This window comes from Acipenser ruthenus, chromosome 4 (assembly GCF_902713425.1).
Source record: "Acipenser ruthenus chromosome 4, fAciRut3.2 maternal haplotype, whole genome shotgun sequence".
Lineage (NCBI taxonomy): Eukaryota > Metazoa > Chordata > Actinopteri > Acipenseriformes > Acipenseridae > Acipenser > Acipenser ruthenus.
The window spans coordinates 3,129,260-3,152,605 of NC_081192.1; the positions used below are offsets into that span (position 1 = coordinate 3,129,260).

General features: G+C 38.2%; 1 protein-coding gene across 2 annotated transcripts in view; it reads left to right on the forward strand.

Annotated features, from left to right (window-relative positions):
- Positions 1–23,346, forward strand: part of LOC117399438 (CMP-N-acetylneuraminate-beta-galactosamide-alpha-2,3-sialyltransferase 1-like) — a 45,902-nt gene that overhangs the window by 7,726 nt on the left and 14,830 nt on the right. The window contains exons 1-3 of one of the 2 annotated variants that reach the window (XM_059021315.1): positions 13,933–14,332; positions 22,061–22,886; positions 23,142–23,335. In XM_059021315.1, the coding sequence (XP_058877298.1) occupies positions 22,611–22,886; positions 23,142–23,335 (470 nt within the window). In that variant the 5' untranslated portion in view covers positions 13,933–14,332; positions 22,061–22,610. Of the gene's footprint in view, positions 1–13,932; positions 14,333–22,060; positions 22,887–23,141; positions 23,336–23,346 lie in introns of those variants that run through there. The other variant, XM_033998590.3, reaches the window with a different exon arrangement.

Here is a 23,346-nt window from a genome sequence, read left to right on the forward strand (position 1 = left end):
AGACACAAAACAGAATGTAAACAAGTCAACCATGGCCTTTGTTTTCACTGAGAGAATAACACACTTGACACTGGAGAAAGTTCAGTGTCAGTCAGCACTGAGATCACTGTATCCGGGTCGATCCTGTACGTGATCGTTCTAACAGGGCTTATTTGCATTGAAAAAAATCAGTTTTTGCTGTTGGGATTGTTCAGAACGGGTGTTCGTTATAAGAAGGGTTTGTTATAGTGAAGTTAGCCTGTATTAGTGTCAGCATATATTTTGTATGTTTCAAACATATTCTATCATAGCACTTCTCTTACACTGTCTTGTACACAAGGTATTAAGTACATATTTTACAACTGCGATAGGTACCCCCCAGTGCTTTGGATACTATACCCTGCTCCATATATGGCAGCAGTGCAACAACAACAACTTTTGTTTATGGAACATGCCTTATACAAATCAAGAATGTTGCGAATGACATTTATTTTTGTCTATTTTATAGCACTCATACAGTGTCAAACGGTTTCTGTTAACAGAAAAAAAACAGTGTGTGAATGCAACTTGACGAACCTTCGAAGGGTTAAAAGTAACTTTGAATTCCTTGCTAGTCAACGGACCGTCTAACCTTCAAACACAGCCCTACTATATTGTACCATTTGCAACCTTGTAATTATTGGCATGCAGCATGTAAAACCCTCCCAATGCTAAACTCAAAGACACTGTACACACACACAGAGTACATACTGTGCACAATGATTGTGTTCCAGCATTCTTGTAAGATTCATTGATTCTCTGGTCTAGGGAACATTGCTTAGTTAGGCACATTTGAAAGAGAAAGGTTTTGCATGAGCAACGGCCCACAGTTTGGGAACCCATGTTCTACAGCACTAGTTCTTGGTTTTTCTGTCTGTGTGTAAAACATGTTGATTTACTTTTTCATGTTACTGAAATCTCTCATTTTGTATGTATAGCCATAATGGGGAATGTATGGCACTAGCTTTACATATTTAAAAGTAATTGTTCCAATACATTAAGATTAAAATCAGTGGAAATGCAGATTGCATTTTAAACTTGGTCTGATATACCATAAATACATTGAAAAATATGGTTAGAGACAATTGCTTCTGCTTTTTTTTTTTGGTTTATCATAATGTATGGATCACTTTACTGTTTGTATAAAAAATTAATTCAATTTGAAAGTCAGCCTTTTTTCATATTTCATTTTGTTCTAGGCATTAAAAGGTTAAGCAGGTTTTTATTGCATTATTGCACCTTCTTTCAACACTGTTTAAAATTCTGTCTATGGATTGCATTTGCCCTCCAAGTTCTCTTCTAGAATTTGTCTAACATCCAAAACGCTTAAGAATTCTGTTTGAATATGAACATTATTATAATAATCACGTTACCAGCTCTCAGGAAATTGAGTATCCATGTGTAGGGTACCCCCCTTAGCGTGCATCTTTCTTTAAGGAGAGGAAAGAATTACAGTTTGTGAAATGAGTGTTTTCTTATTTGAAATAAATTTAATGATTTGTGCAAAATGAACTTGATAATCGGATTTCAATTCAGTTGAAGACAATTTACATTTTTTTAGATAAAAACTCAAGTCCTGTGAAGTCAAATGGAATAGCGTCTGCACTGCTTAGAAGCGTTAATACTCTACTTCAGCAAAACTGTACATTTCAATTGGAAAATAACCACAACACGAATGTCAGTATTACATTGACAGTCATATTCTGTTATTTTGGTCATACTCGTTAACCCTTTAAAAGGACGAAGGGTTTCAGTGAGATGCTCACCCCAGGGTTTTTTTTTTTTTTTTTTTGGCTGTATTTGACTCTCCTATACAAATTCACTAAAAACCTGTTGTGTGTGTGTGTGTGGTTTGTTTGTTTTTTACAGTAGAGTCTTGGAATTGTCCTTTTTTCAAAACTCCCTGGGGAACATAAAGTACTTCAGAAACCAATAAGTTTTTTTTTTTATTATTATTAATTTCTTAGCAGACGCTCTTATCCAGGGCGACTTCCAATCGTAAACAAAAAATACATTTCAAGAATCACAGTACAAGTAATACAATTAAGAGCAACATAAAAATACAATGACTTTGGTTCTAGCAAGTACAAGTATAACCAAATACGATTCAATAACGGAGCAGATTGCAGTGTCAGTGATAGTTACATCAGGATATAATTAAATACAAAATACTACAGATTAAATAACACTTGACAGATTACAGTACTCTAAAGTACAAGATTAAATGCAGCAAAATAGGGGGCAGATAAGAGCAAGTAAAGCGCATTTAAAAGGAAGAGTGAGAAGTGTCCAGAGGGAAAAAAAAGAGGAGTTCTACAGGTGCTGTCTGAAGAGGCGAGTCTTGAGGAGGCGCCGGAAGGTGGTCAGGGACTGGGCAGTCCTGACATCCATAGGAAGGTCATTCCACCACTGCAGGGTGAGGGTGGAGGAGGAGCGGGCTCTGGAGGCAGGGGAGCGTAAAGGAGGTAGAGCCAGTCTTCTAGTGCAGGATTATTATGTATTATGCTTCAAGATACATGCATACAAACGTGTTATTCTATGACCGAGACACTTTACAATACTTCCTGAAAGCTTTGTTGAAAAATATTGATGTTTTGGGCAAATTACAAGACGTTGTTTCACCTGAGTGATTGCAATGACATCACACACATTTATTTTCTAGTTATTTTCAAGCAATAATGGACACTAAATTGATTATTTTCTCAAAATAAATTTATAAATAAAAGTTATTTCCATTATTCTCAGTATAAAAGGACAGCAACAAAAAACAAAACACATGATACATTTTGTTCAGGAAACATTATCTGCTTATATCCACTCATTTCTCAGTCAAATTCATTGGATTTACAGTGTTTTCCTGTTTTTTTAAACAAGTTCCTGTGACATTTTGTTTCTGCATGCTGCTATAAAACTGTCTCCGCCCTTTATAAATAAAATGCCCGTCTCCGTGACGTCACACGAAAACACACAAAAACAAAACAAAAAAACAAGCTGTACTGCAAAGTATGGTGGTCCAGCAATGCAAATAAATAAAGTGCGTTTATTGTTTTTACCTGTTCATGGGCCAAGAATGACACTTCAGGATGTTCGTGTTTACACAATCACGGTCCTTAAAGGGTTAAAAAACAGTTGTGTTATGTTGAGATGCCAGTTGTTGAATGGTTCAGGTATGACTGTCATAAAGTTGTTCACATGACCACATCTGATGGGCACTTCCACAAGCTGGCAAGCTTATTCTTGTACAAATGACCCAGCTCAGCACTGTGACCTTTACAAGAATGTTCCTGGCTTTCCCTGGGCAACAGGCTTTATTATCATTCAGTGCTCAGCGTTATTATACACAGGAGCTGGGCACTGGGTAAATCCACAAGCTATTTAAAACCAGCCTTCAGAGAGCATGCGTCATTTTATAACCTGATCATTCAGGGCTGTCATACCCACAAGTACAGATTGAATCTGGCAAGGCTGCTATCATCCTCTCTCTGTCAGTTAAACACAAATGATCCTCCGGGGGTTATTTCCAAGTCAAAATGCTTATGTTCCATCTCGGTGGAGGACAAAACATTCATGTGAATACAAGAAATATTTACAAATATCTTATGAAAAACCGATGTAATTGCATTAGCTGAATTACTTATCTCCTTACTAAACATACAATTTTAATTGATAACATATTCACATCTTTACCTTAGAAGGTGTAAGCAACTGAGCTAAATGGGATCTGTAGTTATAAGCGCATCCAGTGATGTAGATGTTAAACTAAATCTCATCAACCTGACTCGAATGTATTTGGTGTTTCACATGCAAATATTTTGTCAGTCCCTGGGATAGCAACATTTCTTTAATGGGGTTGCGAATCTCTGCGCAATTTAAGAATCGATTTTAGTTTTAGAAACACGTACGTTCATTTATTATTATTGAACTTTTACTCCAAAATGTACTGCCAATGAGTCCCTCACTCTATATTTGTTTTGAACCGATTACCTAGCAACCAACTTGCATGTCAGCCAATCAGCGCAATGCACTTCTGTAGTGTTTAGTCCAGCTTTTATGATTTTTGTTGTGAAGTGAGTTCAAAAAGTTTTTTGCATAAATATCTAAAAATTGACAGTTTCCTGAAGAAGTGTTGGAAACGGGAGTAATGAAGCCGAATCGAGTGGCACTGCAGCAAAAGAAGTGCCGACAACTGTAATGAACTTGTTGATGCGAAACGGCTTGCTTTGCTAGCTTACATGGCATATATTTTGATCTCGAGATACATCTGTTCTTTCTAGTATCACTAACTAAATCCAAAGCTGGGCCAAGACGCTGTCCTTGTGGTACGATCGCGTAACGTGGAAGCATTTTTTTTATGTTTTCTATTTTTTACTGTTGGCTTTAAAAAATCTTGCGATTGTATTATGAATTAAAAATAACCAATGGTGGGGGCTCCAGAGTGGCACATCCAGTAAAAGCACTTGCGTAGAGTGCCGGATGCGTCCTGTAGTCTGGACGTCGTGAGTTCGAGTCCAGGCTATTCCTTTGCCGACCGAGGATGGGAGCTCCCAGGGGCGCCAACCGAGGGGAGGGGGGGTAGGTCGGCTAGGGTGTCCTCGGCTCACCGCGCACCAGCGACCCCTGTGGTCTGGCCGGGCACCTGCGGGCTTGCCTGTAAGCTGCCCAGTACTGCGTTGTCCTCCAACGCTATAGCTCTGGGTGGCTGCACGGTGAGTCTGCAGTGTGCAAAGGACCGGCACACGCGTCTGAGGACAACGTGTGTTCATCTTCGCCCCTCCCGAGTAAGCGCAGGGGTGGTAGCGGTGGGCTGAGACGAAAAATAATTGGACATAACTAAAATTGGGGAGAACACAAAAGATAATTGGCAACCGCGTAAAAAAAATAAATAAATAAATAAATAAAAATAAAAGCTTAAGCAGAAACAATTCATGTAAAAACAAAAAAGTTATCTATCCCGAGGTCACAGTTGCACTCGAGCTATGAAATGCCAGTCACTCCCTGCAAGGCCAGGGCAATACATAGGCAAAAATCCTTACATACTGGTACTGGCATCTTGCACTATTTTCAAAGAAATTTTGTACTGGTACTATTACTGGTATTCTGCACCATTTGCTAAAGTGTTTGGTACTGGAAGCCGTTAAAGTTGCTGGCAACTCAAGCTGTAATTATAAATTGTATTACTGTAACTTCTACTGCAAGTACAACTTGAGATGTACAGCAGCCAGATGCTTCTCGTCTATCTAGGCTTAAAGTGTAAACGCCGCTTTGGCAATTTAAAAAAATGACAGCCACTTGGGAAAATGACAGTGTATGGTAGTTAAAAGCACATCAATTACAAATGGAAACACTGTCAGACAGCTGTTTGTTTTCAGCAGCTCCAAGGCTATGTGCATGCGCACCAACTTACCCAGAGGTCCACGCAAACCAATTAGAAGACATTTTTATTAATCTAACAGACAGCAAAAAATACTGTCTTATTTCAGACAAAAGAAAGTTACACCAATATCTCCAAGCAGCAGCAATACAAACAAAGCGAATGAATCAGAAATTACAGAAGAACACAGTTCAAATTTTAACCCCATGACCTTGGAGTTTAAGTTCTGAATGTGTTCAACCAAAAGTTCACATGAGATTTCAGCCATCATGGTGCCAACAGTTCAGCTGATTAGTTAATGAATCTGGGTAATGTACTGCAGGTATTGTAAGCAAGCGTAGTAACGAAATTACTTCTGTGCAGAAAAACAAATCTGCAAACATATTGCATATACATGGAAATAAAATATTTAGATGCACATTATTATAAAATCAAAAGCAGCTGTGCATGTTTTTTGCAAATGTAATAATAAATTCTCTGCATATTCCACAGCAAACTGATTCCTAGGATCCCTGCTGATTGTTCAAAACAAATCAATCTGTAAAGTGCGCCGAGCACAGTATAGAGAACTCAGTTATTGCACCATGCCAATTTGCGCTTAAGTTTCATACATTTTTCCCCATACATTTGTTTTGTTTCAGTTGGGAATTGAAACAGAGTCCCTCTGTTTGGTGGTATCTCCACATCTGGCAGCAATACAGCATTTTGGCATTTTCCAAATCTACCTGCCATACACTTAGTGTTACAAGGCAGCTGCATTCTCCTTCGCGTGTCACTTCCGCTGGCGTCTCCTGAGAGGGGTTTTCTGAACCAGGAAGTTACTGAAGGTACAGAAATTGGCTGAACGGAGCTCAAAAAAAAAAAATAACCAATTAATTGTTAACTACCAGTGGTTGCGGATAGTGCATTGCTTCAAAACGAAAAGGTAAAAACAAAACAAAAAAACCACACTCACAACTTTCTGAAACCGCTGCACTGGCACGTAACATAGTAATGTTAAATATTAGTTTCACTCAAAACAGACGGCTACAGTTGGGACTGATTTAAAACAAATCAGTATAAAATACATTAATAAAGCAGGTTACTCATGATCTCTGCATCATCATCCTGTATTTGTTCACAGACGCATATTCTCAGTAACCTTTAGCAACAACACAGATTACTTTCTTGACAGTAAGTTAATAGTGCAACGACCTCGAGAGGTGGCGGGAATCTTGGAGGACCTCCGTGATGGACAGGTGAAGAGGATGCTGATTGGGCAGAGGGCAAAGGCTGCCAAGAGGTCTCCTCCCACCGGATCTGAGAAGCGAGAGGGTGCGGGCCAGCATATAACAGCTGCAAGAATGACGCGAGGGAGAGAGAGATGACAGGCAAACTGATAGGAGTGAGGAGATAAGAGAGCGACAGAACCACCCACGATTACTACTGTCAGCCGGGAGACAGGCCCCCGACTACAGCTGTACCATTAACCCCCCCCCCCCCTCGGGAACCTTGCAGAGGAAAGCGAGAGGAAAAGAAAAAGAGGGAGAGAACAAACAAACAACCTGTCGGGACAAGGGAGTGACACCCGTTCAGCACAATCACTGCCGTCGTCAGAGTCCATAAGGCCAGAACCCGAAAAATGTCACAATATGTACAAGACACGTTTAATTTAATGGAATGTTCGATTTCATTAATATAGATTTGTTATCATGGGGTCCCAATCGATAAATAATCTGATTATTATCGTTAGGCAGATAAGAGTGGGGGACTGTATGTTACTGTTACTGCCGCTAATGAGAAATGTTTAATAAAAAATATGTATAGTTAAAACAGCTTACCATGGTAATTTAAGGGGGTAACCAATGGAAAACAAACCATGGATGACAGATTAAATGTGAGCTTACTTACTGCTAGCCAGTGTCTCAAATATAGAAGATGACCACCTAGCCCTCACGTAAACATTGGTCAAGCAGCTGTGTTCATAACCCATTTCATAAAAGAAGACTGATCACTGGCATTATTGACGTAACTAACCTTGTTGTACACATAAGCACACAGAGAAATGGAGCATAAAACAAAAGGGAAACAACAAGTAGTGGTGACAGTGGCCAATTGATATATCTCAGTTGCAGGGCATGAATTTAAGGTCATGAAGGGAAAGGCAATATTGCCTTTGGTGGGCATGCAAATCCAGGGGCACGCAAATCCAGGGGCACCAAGGCAGTTCTATGGGGCAAAGAGGCAAAACAAAAATCCAACTCAAGGGCACCAAGGCGATTTTGCACTCATTCATAAAACTAAAAAGAAATACAACAAGCCTAGAGTGATCATTATCGAAGCGGGGATTGCTGCATGATCTGAAAATAATGAAAGAAAAAAAAAGGTTATATGGAAGTGATTATTTTGTCAAAAAAATAAAATGATAAAGGATTGATAAGGGCATCTGCTAAGCAATGAATAATACTTTAATAACTTTAAAAATATATATTTATAACTCCTTGTGTAAGAATTTCATCAAAATGAGTTATTTACTTATTGTGTTCATATTTAGCATGGGTGTTTGAGGAATAACCCAGCAATGGTCATTGAAGTGTCCATATAAAATTAGCAATTTATATACGCTGAAGACCCAAAAGGATTTATAATGCGCATTACATATGAAAGTATTGCAATTGTAAACAGAATCAAATCTTCTTATACCACATATGATCATAGAATCTTTCCATGTAATGTGATATATGATAGGTGATTTTTACTAAGCTGCAAGTTAAAATATATACAGTGTATGTACTTGAAGGATGTTCACAAATCCATATACAGAGTGCTTTACTTCATTTAATATAATGTGGTCCTATGGAACATTCTGATTTATACACACTATGGTAATTTGCTCTATTCATTAATTAATTGTATTTTTTGAATGTACAAAATAAACAAACAGCTACTGGACCAAATTCTCACTACTTAAATTTGAGAGGGGGGAGATTTGTCAGTGAAATAGCAGTTATTTTGATGTTTGTATTGGGGGACGAATTGTTGTACCTCCATTTCCTACCTGAACATCACATTAATTCTGGAATATAGGCTGTGTGGTCCAGTGGTTAAAGAAAAGGGCTTGTAACCAGGAGGTCCCCGGTTCAAATCCCACCTCAGCCACTGACTCATTGTGTGATCCTGAGCAAGTCACTTAACCTCCTTGTGCTCAGTCTTTCGGGCGAGACGTAATTGTAAGTGACTCTGCAGCTGATGCATAGTTCACACACCCTAGTCTCTGTAAGTTGCCTTGGATAAAGGCGTCTGCTAAATAAACAAATAATAAATAAAATAAAAAGAATTGAATTGTGACAGAACGGGCCAGCGGACGTTGAGCACGTTTGTGAATGGGTTGTAAATCAGATGTGCTGGTGACAGATAACAGCGGGTACGGAGGAAACTTTTGCAGCAAGACTACTGTAGATATAATTATCATACCGTCCTAGTCAAATAATACCCCATTCTGATAGGTTACGAAGCTGGCAAGTACACAGATAAACAGACTGGGTACTAGAGGCTAACAGGCACATTTTAAGCAATATATCCCTAAATAGGTTACCTTCTGGAGTTAAAATACACCCCCTAACTAAATTACTCTGCACAGTATTTAAATTACCATTTATGACCGAAGAAGCCATCTAACTGTGGCGGGTTTCTGCTGAAAACAAAACCCTGGGAATATTGCATTTGTGAAAGACATTGTGGCCTTGTTTTCTCAGGGACAAAGAACCTTTGTAGGCTTTAGTTGGATAGAAAAAAACAAAACAAAGTCAATAATGTGATCTGAATCCAGGAGATGGGTTTTAGGGTGAAGCAAGGATCAATGCATGTGTTATTTTGTAGAAATCAAGAGCTTAGCTTAAATGTCGAAGTATTTTAGGGTATTAAGTTAAAAAAAAAAAAACTTAAATTGTAGGGTGTATTTAGCTGGTAGACACCGTGATAAACCTGGGTATCCTTTGCCACTTTCACTCTTTGGTAAAAACAGTACCACAGATATGTTTAAAACAGGGTGGTGTCTGTATTTTTAGTCCTTGACCAAACACAAAATAAACAAAACAAAAGCCTAACTCCACCTAGTAGTGCTTAGCTAAACATTTCCCAGTCTTAGTTAACCAACCGGACAGCTAAGCCTTTTACTGGAACCAAAAACCCTTATAAATCAAGTATTAACCACAGTACCGTTTCTCCCAGACACCGGTCTCTCCCCAGGCCGTAGCCTTCACACAGACCCCAGGCAAATATTCCAGCCCTGCTTTATACAGCTGCCTTCCTAAATTGCAAGCAGGTGTCCATCATTATTGGCTTAATAGCCCATCAGCCCTGAAGCATTCTGGGAAATGTAGTCCTGTATCCTCCAGGACTACCCCTTCACTCCCCCTATTCTGCTACAACACACACAATTCTTTCAGTAAAGGGCAGCGCAGTGAATTGGTTCCCTAGGTAGTGGTGAAAATGATATGTGGTGGTCACAGCCTAGATCCAATGCAGCTTTGTGATGCTGATTAGTTCAGACTCCTGCACTATATGCCCTTGGATAAAACATAAAATAAACCAAGTCAAGGAGAAATACTTTCATCAGGGTGTCAAAACAGTATCCAAGTAGCATCCACATATCATCTTCTGAATAATTGCACGTCCCAGTTGCAGTCTGTAATTCCTCAGTTAGATCACTTTCTGACAGTATTGGTGAAGTTAGACGCTGGGTAAAGCTTATGCACCTGTCTCTGTCAAAGAAAAAAAAAACAAACAGAAAAAAACATTTTTTGCACTTCCATTATACACAGCATGCCCTTGCAGGTTATTGTAAAGTAAAATCATAATGAAGCGTATTATTAATAATGAAAGCACAGTTAAGCAAGGTAAATCAGAGAAATGAAACAACAGCATCAATTCACATTTCTGTAGTGCCTTTCATCACAAGGATCCCAAAGCGCTGCACACACAAAAAATGAACAATTAAACATTCAATTAAAAACAGTCTAATAGAGAATTAGAGTCTAAAACAAAAATGTAATAAAAATTGAAATAAAAAATAGTTCTTTTTCAGCACACTTTTCACAGTCAATTCAGTCAATACAACTCTTTCAGGGATGAGTAACTGCTGTATAGCTTATCTCTACATGAACATTGCTGTAACACTGGGGAATGTTACATGTCCCTAATGTTTTTTAATTAACACTGAGACCGAACTATAGGACAAAAACACTTTAATTAAAGCTCTTCTTGTATCCTCTCTTATTAGAAGCTTATTAATATATATATATATATATATATATATATATATATATATATATATATATATATATATATATATATATATATATATATATATATATATATATATATATTGTGAGACAGCAGGGAGGGGGTTAAAACCTCCCGGCACAGAAAACATGTGAAAATGCACACTGGTTTTAAATTGGTTAATTGTTTTATTGTTTAATTATCCCCTGCACCTGGTGGTTGTTATTAAATTAGGACCAGGTGCAGGGTATTTAAGGAGTGAAGCCAGTGTGCTCAAGGCTGCTGAGTAGAAGGAAGCAGGAGAGGTGCTCAGCTTCTGAGCAGTCTGGAGAAAAAAAAGGTACAGTTTAAACCTGTTAAGGTTTGGGGCAGGTAAACGGCTTGGCTGTCCTGCGAGTGAGTCAGGTTCCAGTGTGTATAGTAAGCGCTCCAAAAATGGAGTTAGGAGTTTGTTTGTCTTTTGTTTGGTTTGTAATTAAAAAGAGCGCAACCGCGTGTTTAAAATCCATTTCTGTGTGCTGGGTCGCAGTTATTATTATTTATTTCTTAGCAGATGCCCTTATCCAGGGCGACTTACAATTGTTACAAGATATCACATTATTTGTACATACAATTACCCATTTATACAGTTGAGTTTTTAAAGTTCTTAAAGGGGCAACGAACCTGAGTGAGTTGCAAGCTTGCTCACTATATTTTATTTATATATATATATATATATATATATATGTGTGTGTGTAATTGAGTATGGAGGGTTCTACTGTTAATTGGATAAAGAAACATATAAAGAATCCACAAGCAAACCGCTTGGGAAATTGGTTTAGAATGTATTGTTTGTACCGACAGTAAGAAGCCGTCATTACACAATGTAGTCACTCAGGCTCCAGTGAAAGAGAGCCTTCCTGATCTCACTGGAATTCCTGGGATGACAGTCTTATTGCCCAATGAGCATGTGTCTTTCTGTTACTAATATTCACAAAAATAAGACAGTCATTATGTGCACAGACTGTATGTGTATGTGGCTTGTATTGCCCCTCTACTTCATTGCATTATAATAGTTAGCAACATTTAAAATGTGCTAAAACTGCAGCGTCCCTGACTGAACACCTAGGGCCACTGCCTAGCGTGACACAATATCACTGCTGTCCAGCAATGGCTTTTATTCAAACCAAGTTCATAATATAGGATGAGTCATGAAGTGGTTTATGATCTATTATTTAATTAATTATTTAGCAGATGCTTTTTTTATTCAAAGTGACTTACAGAAACTAAACAAAATATAAAAATTATAAATTAAAAAATGTTTCTTGTAAGAAAGAAAAAGAAGGATACAGGTTTTATAGTAAACATCACTCTATCTGCAGTGTGTAAGGAGCTATATACTGTCAAAACCGTGAATTGTCCAGTTTGACCATGAATGACAATTATAGCCATTACAGTTTTTTGGGGGTCACAGCTTGTGACCCCTAAATCCATATTTCACTTATTCATTATATAGAGTCAGTTGACAGCTACCAGCATGCACAAACAGAACAGTTATACTTGACATGATTCCCAAGTTATAGCCATTCCAGTTTTGGGGGGTAAAACTAGGAATGGATCAAACCGCTATGCAATGGTATTATTATTATTTTTATTTCCATTCCTGTTGTTATGTAGTGGAGACATGTGGTGATCACTTTTATAACACTTCATTTTATTGCTCTGTGCCTGTATCTGTGAACCCAGACTTCCCCTCTGCTCCTCTCATCATTACATTATTATTCAGATTATGTATGACTGTCTGCTCAGTGTTTAATAATAATGACCTTTCAAACTTACTGAAAAGCCGAATGCTCGTTCGAAGTTCAGCACACCAGGGAAATGAGCAAACATTCCTAATGAGCTGCACTATGTAAATATATTTAAACCAATACACAAAACAGCATTAGACTATGGATAGGCGATTTCCTGTAACCTGATTGGTCAATCAGGCGGGCTTAAACTATGATAAAATTAAGCCTGCCCGAATGTTAGTATTCAAACTTTGTTTATTCACCGTTCCAAATCAATCCGCAGACCTGTACTCGCTTCTGATATTATTGACCTTGTCCTGATTGATGGAAGAATATTTCCGTTCTTATTGTACACACACTCTGAACGCAGTCTGTCAATGTCTGCTTCCTAGCTGTCCTTACTGTATTTATTTAAGTTTAGAATAGCAAGTTTATTTGTTGTTTTTTTTTAAACTCAATCAAAAATAGTGTTAATCAGCGGCTATAGCAGCTACTCTACGGTTTTATTCACAAGTTGTAAAACAAATGGATGCAGAATGACATTCAATAACTTTATTTCAACGGATCACCAGCAACACAGATATGGTACCGTGTTCTCTGACAGCACTTTGAATAAACTTTATGAACAAAACAGCACGATTACCAATAACACATTCAAAAAAAAAAAGTAGCCTGACAGTAAATACTGATATCTGGCTGCACAAATATGCACTCAGATCCTATTTCTTTAAAAAAAACAGTCTAAAAAAACAAACACTTCACAAAACAGGGTACGAACAGCTGCATGTAAGTAGAATATTTTAATTAAATATGGTACTGTATGAAGTTGTTATTTACACCACAACTGGAAGTAGCCTACAGCGTCCACCGCTTGGATTAAACCAAAGATCCTGAACAGACCGCAGATGTTTTTTGAGAAAACCGCATTACTCATGGAATACTGAGGTAAATGCTTAGCAACCAAAACTAGTTCTTCATAAAATCAGGATAAAACTATTAGGAAAACATCATTTTTTAATGTTGTTTAACTTATCCATATTCTAATAGCATTTGAGCCTGTAGGAGCGGGTTTAATTGTGTGATAATGCCCTTCTCGTTACGTTAATGCCCTCGCCTCCGGCTCAGGCATGTAAATGCACGAGGCAGGCATTACCACATGATTAAGCCCACTCATTCAGGCTCAGATGCTTATGTAAGTGGAACAAGGGGAAAGTCTTTCAAAAGCACTACATCTAAGATAGTGTAATACTAGCACATGATCATTTACTTTATTCTGATTATGAACAGGCATGTCTAAAGTAATTCGATTGATGTGTCGAGAAAGCAATGCTGACTACTATTCTGGACGCTGCTGTTCATTCTTCAAATTGAACACAGATGCTGGCTCAAGGCTACGGCTCCCCCATGCATGTGTCAGATTTCAGTTTCAAAGGCTTACATTCATGCAAGATAAATGCCAAGGATGGAATCTGAGTTGAGGGACATGATGTATATATTAAGGCTCTGTATTTATAAACTGCAAACTAGGCTGAGAGGATGAAGACATTCTTTTCTATTCTTTTTTTTCTTCTAAAATGTAACCAGTGACCCTGCTAGTAAAATCACTGCTGTATGCAGGGTGCGCCACATATGCACGACTGCTCCATGTCCCGCAGTTGCCCATCTTGACTAGGGAACCACAGGCAGGGATGCACTGGCCCTTGTGCTTCTGCAGGATTATGGAAGAAAGTTATTGGGACTAATTCAGCTCATCACTGCTGTTCATGTGCCCAGCGGGGCCCATCATTAACCTTCTCAGGCTGGACTCTTGCCTCCAATGGTCTGGTAGCTTGGTAATATCCGTTGCTTAGGTCATTGGCTTGACATCAGGAATAGGGGTTGGTCATTGGATCTGTAATCCAAATAAATGGTGAGTGGGTTGCAGAGGTAAGACAGTATGGGTATTTAAAAGGTTTAATTAAAGTTTGTTATGAAAATGACGAGTTGAACTGCAAAGGGACTAACTCCCAGACCTGACATATCTAACACAAACTTAAACATTACAGCAAACTTGATTTACACAGAAGCAGAAAATAATCCTTTTTACACGTGCAGGGCCTTAGTCCTGCCACACCTTGGTTATAGTAATTATCCAGATTGTGCACTTTAACATTTTGTACAGTTGGTACTTAAAAGTTTTCTATGATTCTTTCAGTCAAGTTCCGTTACCAGATTGAGCAGTGAAAAGGAACTGTTTCACTGGCATATTGTTTCAGCTGCTGTATCAGTTCCATATCAGTTCCATATCAGTTCTACAGATCTTTTACACATATCCATTCAATCACACATTCTGTCCTCCGGGTTCCTTTTTGTTTTTGTTTAAACCCAAAGAGTGACACACAAAGTATGAATTGTGTTCCATGGGGTTTTATCACAGTTATATTAAAAAAAAAAAAAAAAAAAGCTTCAAAGGATTTTTTATACCATCTACATTTTCAGAAGTTTTAATTTCTTACTTATATAATAACCAATAATGTGTTTTTGTAGCACTCTCTATTTATGCTGCTGCTTAACCATGCAGGCAATAGATATGTTTCTGAAAAGGCAGATAACTTTTAAATTGACATGTAAATTATACTGCCATTAAAAACACACTTTTATAAAATGGCTTTCTAATCTTAGTGGATTTTAATGTAACTTTAAAATTGCTGCAGTATGTGTATACTGTTATTTAAATGGTCTGATAATGGCAGTTGTATGTATGTGTGACATGCTATATAAATGAATTGTGTTTTTTTTCTGACACTACTGTACAGTGCTTTGTAATACTTTTGTATATAAAATGCTATATAAATGCAATAATTATAAATAATAATAATATCCTAAATAAGAATTTTGGTCTTTGGTTAAAGAATTCTACCTAAAAGCCATTATTGGTGGAGTAATAAAGAAAAAAGTTTTAACATTGAGCAGTGAGTTCAACCCTTATTGTTTTAAATTTCAATTTGAGATTGTGCAGTGCTCATACATGCAAATACTGTAATGTGAGTAAGTATTCAAGCAAACACAATAGCAGTGAATGAGGAAGCTGTACCTTATTATATTTCCACAGGCTATTACTTTGAATACAGGCTACAGTAAAAAGCACACTATCAAAATATTACAAAATAAAACAAATTAAAACTGCTTTAAGCCTGGCTTTTACATAAATAATGAAAATAAAACATGTTTTTATTCCAGCATTGTGGGAGTTTCCATGTATTTCATCTGTTAATTCAGTTAACCAAAGTCTGAACAGTAAGTGTTCTTTTTCCTATCAAAGTAAAATAAAGCCAACCTAGATACCTGTACCACGGGTGCAATTCATATCACCCGACGTCCCAGACAACAAGTTTAGTGTGAGGTACAACAAGTTTTGGTGTTATACTTATATTTTTAAATACTGCGTGCCCGTCAGACAAGTCGTTTTTATTTATTTATTGTTCCTGTGTTTGTTCTGTTGCTAGAAAGACTGCGGAAGTACCGAAGCACAAACACTTTAAAAAGTGTTTACGTCCCACCCCTATCATTTCTGATTGGCTAGCTGTGGGAGAAGCTGATCTTCTATTGGTTATAAAGAAACCCAGAAATGGCTGCTTGAGAGACTCTGGCAAGGCAGACTAATCTAAGGTGTTATTTAGGTTTTTTGTAAATTAGCAAATAAGTGATACTGCTTTCTTAATACATGAATCTGACATTTAAATTATTATTATTTATTTCTTAGCAGACGCCCTTATCCAGGGCGACTTACAACTGTTACAAGATATCACATTATTTTACATACAATTACCCATTTATACAGTTGGGTTTTTACTGGAGCAATCTAGGTAAAGTACCTTGCTCAAGGGTACAACAGCAGCAGTGTCCCCTACCAGGGATTGAATCCACAACCCTCCAGTCAAGAGTCCAGAGCCCTAACCACTACTCCACACTGCTGCCCTGTATGCAGCAATCTAGTAAAGTCACATACAAAAAAAACCCACCACAGTCGCTGATAATAGCAGATTAGAGAAAATCGTGTTGTGGAATTTATAACACTTTGTGGTCAAGCATGTACTTTTTGGGATGTTTAAAAAAAACGTCAAGTTTACTGTTTAGAAGCATATCAAGGTAGACTTTCCCTGGCAATATATTGTAGCGTGCACGGGGGAAGGCAGCAGCAGGGCTGGTGGGTGACGTAATCACACACAAAGACATAAGCCCGATGTACGCTCCGTGCAAGGGAGCCGGCTCTTTTGTACAGCGGTATTGGCGCTATGCTTTAGTGCGAGAGGTCCCGGGTTCGCGCCCGCCTGTGTGTGGATTTCCTCGCCCTGTGTGATGCGCCTGCCTGCGGGAACCGAGATCGCTACAATATATATATATATATATATATATATATATATATATATATATATATATATTTGTTATTTTTTCTTTCGATGTCAATGTTTTCCATATTTACGGGTAGAAAATCCGGCGCCGGGTACCCGCCGTGAAAACCAGATCATCACGTTCTGATCTATCCTTCTTCCATGTATTTCTTCTCTCTTCTCGCCTCCTTCTCCCCTGCATGACAGGAGCCCGCTGTAAACCAGCCCTCTGGCTGTGTCGGGGCCGTTGCTGTGATCTATGTGTAAATGTATTTTATCATTGATTGTACACCTTTTTTTCCTGTATAAATACATGCATAAATGTACTACAATGGCAAAAAAAGTAAAACACAGCTGATTATAAGTAACGCAGATAATTCTGTACCACCACCACCCACGAAACACAGGGATGGTAATAAATATAAATTGTATAACTTTAAATTCAGCAAAATATCCTTTGGATGAGCCGTAAAACCGAGGTCCTATTGTAAGTGACTCTGCAGCAGCAGTTGTGATGCATAGTTCACCCCCTAATGTCTGTAAGTCGCTTTGGATAAAGGCATCTGCTAAATTACTAATTATTAATTATTAATTATGATTATTAAAATAACGGTTTCAAATAGCAAGTTATAGCTGAGAGAATATTATATTATAACAAATAAATTGAAACAGTAACAAACAAAAAGTAGCTTTTTGCTAAATCTTACTGCTGATGGTACAGAAATATCTGTGTCATTTATAGTAAACAGTGTTTGAGTCTTGTTAATATGTGGTAATTTGTGGTACTTTGTGGTAAATAGTAGGACTCTTTTGGAGTGCATGCTTTTTCTTTGTTAATCATTAACACAGCTCACAATACTGTATTTATTTGTTTATTTATTTTTAAATAAAGGCTACTTATTTGATCTTTTTGGGAAGAAACTATATCTGTGCAATCACTGTAGATAAAGCATTCCAGGGCTGTAGCCAGCCATGAAATATCACCAAGTATAGTAAGTTACAGTGTCTATCGGGGCAAGCCCCCAAACCCCTACCTATAATGACATCAACTGTTGTTAGAATTGTTCAAATGTGCATAAACCGGGTCCACTAAACTGCAGTTTACAAGCCACTTCCACCAGCGTTTTAGCATTGGAATAATAGTATAAGCTGGGTTCGCTAAACTGCGGGCTACCAGAATGGATTATTCCTTTTTCACCTTGTAAAAAAGTCAGTAATCCTTGGTTGTTTGGAAGTCATTCGAACGGGTTTAACTCGCTATGGTGGTATGTACTGAGCCGTACGGGGTCTCTGAGGTCTGCAATGACAGTAAACATTTATGAAGAGCACAGCAGAGGGTATAGATATCAGCGGGACTTGGGAATTAATGTGTGCACACGAGGGATGAAATACATTTTATATTGCGGCAAAACAACTAAACAACGAGTAAAAGAGCCTAAATAAATAATTATTAGTATGATTTTATCCGAGGCCTGTGCCTCATAGCTGACTACGGGTTTGGCATTGAAGCCACAATATTATAAGTATATAACAGAAATATAAATAAAGAAAAAACATTTTGTCTTTGTAGAATTTGATGGTGCCTACACTAAATGTTGTGTGCATTACAGGTTATACACACGTCCTTTTAAAAATCAGCAGTTACAAAACTGAAAGGACGTCAAAGATCAGAATTCCACAAAGCAATAGTTGGCAATGATTTCGTATCTGTGATGCAATAAACTAAAACACCTGCACATCAGGAGCTGGATTCAGCTTATAGAGAAAGAGTGGAAAAAAAAACAGGCAGAAGCTATTTTTATATTTCAAATTGCTTATTATAGTCATACTCTTAGTATGTTACTTAAATTTACCAGTAAATGTGTACCAAACTGCATTGAAAGGAACATTTCCTTGAAGTATGTTATAAATGTGTTGAGGTGAGGTGGGATCACAGGCAGCCTTTTGTGTATCTTGAATTTAGTGAACCCCTCAAGCTACAAGGCTAGATCCGCCCTTGTTAATCACTAATTGATTGATTGTGTTCCCTGTTAAATAAAACCAAAATCCTACAAGTTACATTCTACTTTTTTGTGTGTGTTTTGCGCGACGGGGAGGGAGCAAGTAGATTTTTAAGAAGGACAAATAGATTTTTCTAGCATTTTGTCTGTTAGACAACACTTTTTTTTCAAAAACTGCACACCCCTGCTGTATGTGTACATACAATTTAGAGATCCATACCTGCAAATCCCCTTTAATGCTGTTACTGTACCTGCCAGTAGTATTAGATATCTGAAAATGGTTAGTTTCCTGATTAAAAAAACAGGGACCCTTTACGTGCAGACACACTCTTCGTCTTCACCAAACTTCTAACATACATGCCTAGCCTCCCATAAAAAGACGTTTCGGATTGCGTTTGGCTATAATGTGATAAACTCTCGATTTTCTACAAATATTTCAACCTGTGAACTTCCTTCTGTAATATTTCAATAACTGCACTCACAGTACTGTAGTAATACATAGATAGCTCTTGAGTTTACAACAGAGAAAATAAGTCAGTTGGAATGTGGTGTGCGTCATCTGAAATTTACAACATGTCGAGACCAGAAGGAACCCCAGAGTGGCATTGAGGGCAGGTTCACTTGCAGCTGCTTCAGGTCTGCCCGTACCAGCTGGTGTAGCACTGTTAGACAGTAGTGTCTGAGGTTAAAGAAATACTTTTTAATATCTACAAGTAGTGGGGTTCCGAAAAATACACCTTTACACGTCCCCAGGTGTTGCTACAACTGTTTAAATAATGTACTTGTGATTTTTTTTCATTGTTAACATCTTGACAACTTTTTACAATTTTTTTACTTTAAAATCTGTTTCAAAGCTCTTTTCAAAATGGATGCTTAATATCAACAAAACTAATATATAACCATTGGTTATTTTTATTTATTTATTTTTTTATAAATTTAGTCTGTGCCAATTATTTTTATTATTTTCTCCCAATTTGGAATGGCCAATTATTTTATTATGCTCAGCTCACCGCTACCACCCCTGCGCTGACTCGGGAGGGTGAAGACGAACACCTGGTGTCCTCCGAAGCGTGTGCCGTCAGCCGACCGCTTTTTTTCACACTACGGACTCACCATGCAGCCACCCAAGAGCTACAGCGTCGGAGGATAACGCAGCTCTGGGGCAGCTTACAGGCAGGCCCGCAGGCGCCCGGCCAGACTACAGGGGTCACTGGTGCACGGTGAGCGGTGAGCTGAGAACACCCTGGCCGACCTAACCCAACCTCCCCTGGGCGGCGCTCGGCCAATTGAGCGCCGCCCCCTGGGAGCTCCCGTTCTCGGTCGGCAAAGGAATAGCCTGGACTCGACCTTGCGACGTCCAGACTATGGGACGCATCCTGCACTCTACACAAGTGCTTTTACTGGATGCGCCACTCGGGAGCCCCCACCATTGGCTATTTTTAATTCATAATACAATCGCAAGATTTTTTAAAGCCAACAGTAAAAAATAGAAAAAATAAAAATAATGCTTCCACGTTACGCGATCGTACCACAAGGACAGCTTCTTGGCTCAGCTTTGGATTTAGTTAGTGATACTAGAATGAACAGATGTATCTCGAGATCAAAATATATGCCATGTAAGCTAGCAAAGCAAGCCGTTTCGCATCAACAAGTTCATTACAGTTGTCGGCACTTCTTTTGCTGCAGTGCCACTCGATTCGGCTTCATTACTCCCGTTTCCAACACTTCTTCAGGAAACTGTCAGTTTTTAGATATTTATGCAAAACAACTTTTTGAACTCACTTCACAACAAAAATCATAAAAGCTGGACTAAACACTACAGAAGTGCATTGCGCTGATTGGCTGACATGCAAGTTGGTTGCTAGGTAATCGGTATATAGAGTGAGGGACTCATTGGCAGTACATTTTGGAGTAAAAGTTCAATAATAATAAATGAACGTATGTTTCTAAAACTAAAATCGATTCTTAAATTGCGCAGAGATTCGCAACCCCATTAAAGAAATGTTGCTATCCCTGGGACTGACAAAATATTTGCACCAAATACATTCGAGTCAGGTTGATGAGATTTAGTTTAACATCTACATCACTGAATGGTCTTATTAGTACAGATCCCATTTAGCTCAGTTGCTTACACCTTCTAAGGTAGAGATTTGAATATGTTATCAATTAAAATTGTATGTTTAGTAAGGAGATAAGTAATTCAGCTAATGCAATTACATCGGTTTTTCATAAGATATTTGTAAATATTTCTTGTATTCACATAAATGTTTTGTCCTCCACCGAGATGGAACATAAGCATTTTGACTTAGAAATAAACAGTTTATTTTGAAATTAATTCCTGGTGTTGAATTTTCTTATTGATATACAAAATACAAAATAACTAGTGTGTGTTTGAACTGATGCTTCAGTACTAAGAACTCTAATGTCTGAAAATAGTAAAAAAAAAAAAAACATATATATTATTATATTCAAGAACAAAACCCTCAAAACTTTTCATATTTAAGAATAACAGTTATACTACTTAGGGTATCTTCCTATTATTATTATTATTATTATTATTATTATTATTATTATTATTATACAGTCTGCACCACATATATTTTCTTAGAAAATCATTATGTTAACCAGAAAAAAACTTCTGGGAAACTGTCTGCCAGAAGGTTGCTAAAGGTTAGCCACTAGCGGCAAACAGCTGCAAACTTCTGGCAATTCTGGCTAATTATTTCTTTTCCTGCATGTTTGCCGCAAATTAACTGCAGATTTGCAGCAAACTTTTCATTTTTGTAAGGGTAGTGCACTGACAGTGTCAGGATTATTGTCCACATTATAGAACAGGTAACACAGCAATAATGATCCATGATGTGGTACAGAACAGAAAAGCCAGAGCACTTGTTGTTATATATTTTTTTTAAATGGCTCTTCCTGCAGTGATTTAGAGGACATATCTCAAACCCCAGGGCATAAGCAGCTGTTTGGAAAAGAGCTTTGAAACAGACTTTAAAGTTATAAGTGTAAAAAGTTGTCAGGATCTTAACAATGAAAAGAGAAGTTACCGGTACATTTTTTAAACAGTTGTAGCAGCATGTGGGCACGTATTTGTTGGTTCCCCTCTACTTATTCTTTAACTGAACGTGTAGGGGGTGTACAGTCATACTGTATTTACCTAGATTGTGGTGTACAGTCAGATTTCAGGATACAGTGAAGTGCCAATGCAGAATAATTGTGTATTGTACATTGTCCTGACTCTCTTCTGTTTCTTGTTTTCAGGTAATGGGCAGAGGTCAGGGTCCTGCAACCCTGTAAAGAACTCGAGCCCTTGGCATGTCTCCTCGATCAAGCTGACACTTGTGCTTCTGAGCTTCTGTGTGCAGAGGAGGGAATTCTCTCCACAATTTAGAATTCAAAACAGCAACTGGATTATGTTTTTACAGGTGCTCTTACACTTTGCGACATGTTTGGTGTTTAGACATTCAAACTATATATCCCCTGAATGCTGACCATCGTAGATTGATGTTTTCTTGGTCTACCCTCAGCCACATTCCTCCTGCAAGAGCTATTAGTTATGACTTTTTAGTGATGTCCTTGTCGTTCATTGGCCCCTCCACCCAGCTGATGGTAAACAGAAATGATCTGATTTCCCTTGGAAAAGTCCAGTCTTCAGCTGTGCTACGTCAGTACTGCTAAGTAGCCTTCTTGTCATTCTGCCGTTGACACTGCTCAGAACCTTAAAATAAATTGTAGGGTAGGAGGATCTCCTATTTTTAACACTCGGGACAACTATTTTGGATGCTTAACATAAAAGAAAAAGCTGTGGGTGATGCAGCGGAAACAGAAAGTCCTGACCCTGTTGTGCTTTCTCACCCTGACCACCATTGTGTTGAGGTACTCCTACCACGAGTCCTCCTCCATGTACTATCTGAATATAATTCATGGCTGGTCAGACAGCACCCTACCCAACAAGCCCTGTGCCTGTGAGCACTGTGTCTCTGAGGCTCATACTTCTCCCTGGTTTGATGAGCGTTTCAATCACTCCATCAGGCCCTTGATGTCCAAAAACACTGTGCTGTCTGAAGACACCTACATATGGTGGCAGGTACTGTATGTTTAATGAGCCCTGAATTCAGTAAAAGCCATATATAGTATACCATAATTAGCACAGATTTCACTTGAATTTACTTAGTTATCTATCCAGGAAGATGTAACTTGAAGTTTAACCAGTTGATCTCTAATAAGTGATTATGTTGAAAAAGTGATTTTGTAGGTCAGGGAAAAAATCATTTTTAAAAGGCTTTAGAGCCTCAAGGATGCATGTGCTTGTTTGGAAACGCGTTGCTTGTAATCTCTCTAGATGCTTCAGCAGGAGCAGGATCCTGCCAACCTCACTGCAGTAATGGAGGAGCTGTATAAGATCATCCCCAGCAAAGAAGTGTACTTGGACTGGGGGGCCCCTCGCTGTAGGAAGTGTGCTGTCATCGGGAACTCTGGGAACCTTAAGGGATCCAATTACGGCTCCCAGATTGACCTCAATGACTTTGTGTTCAGGTAAGGAAGTA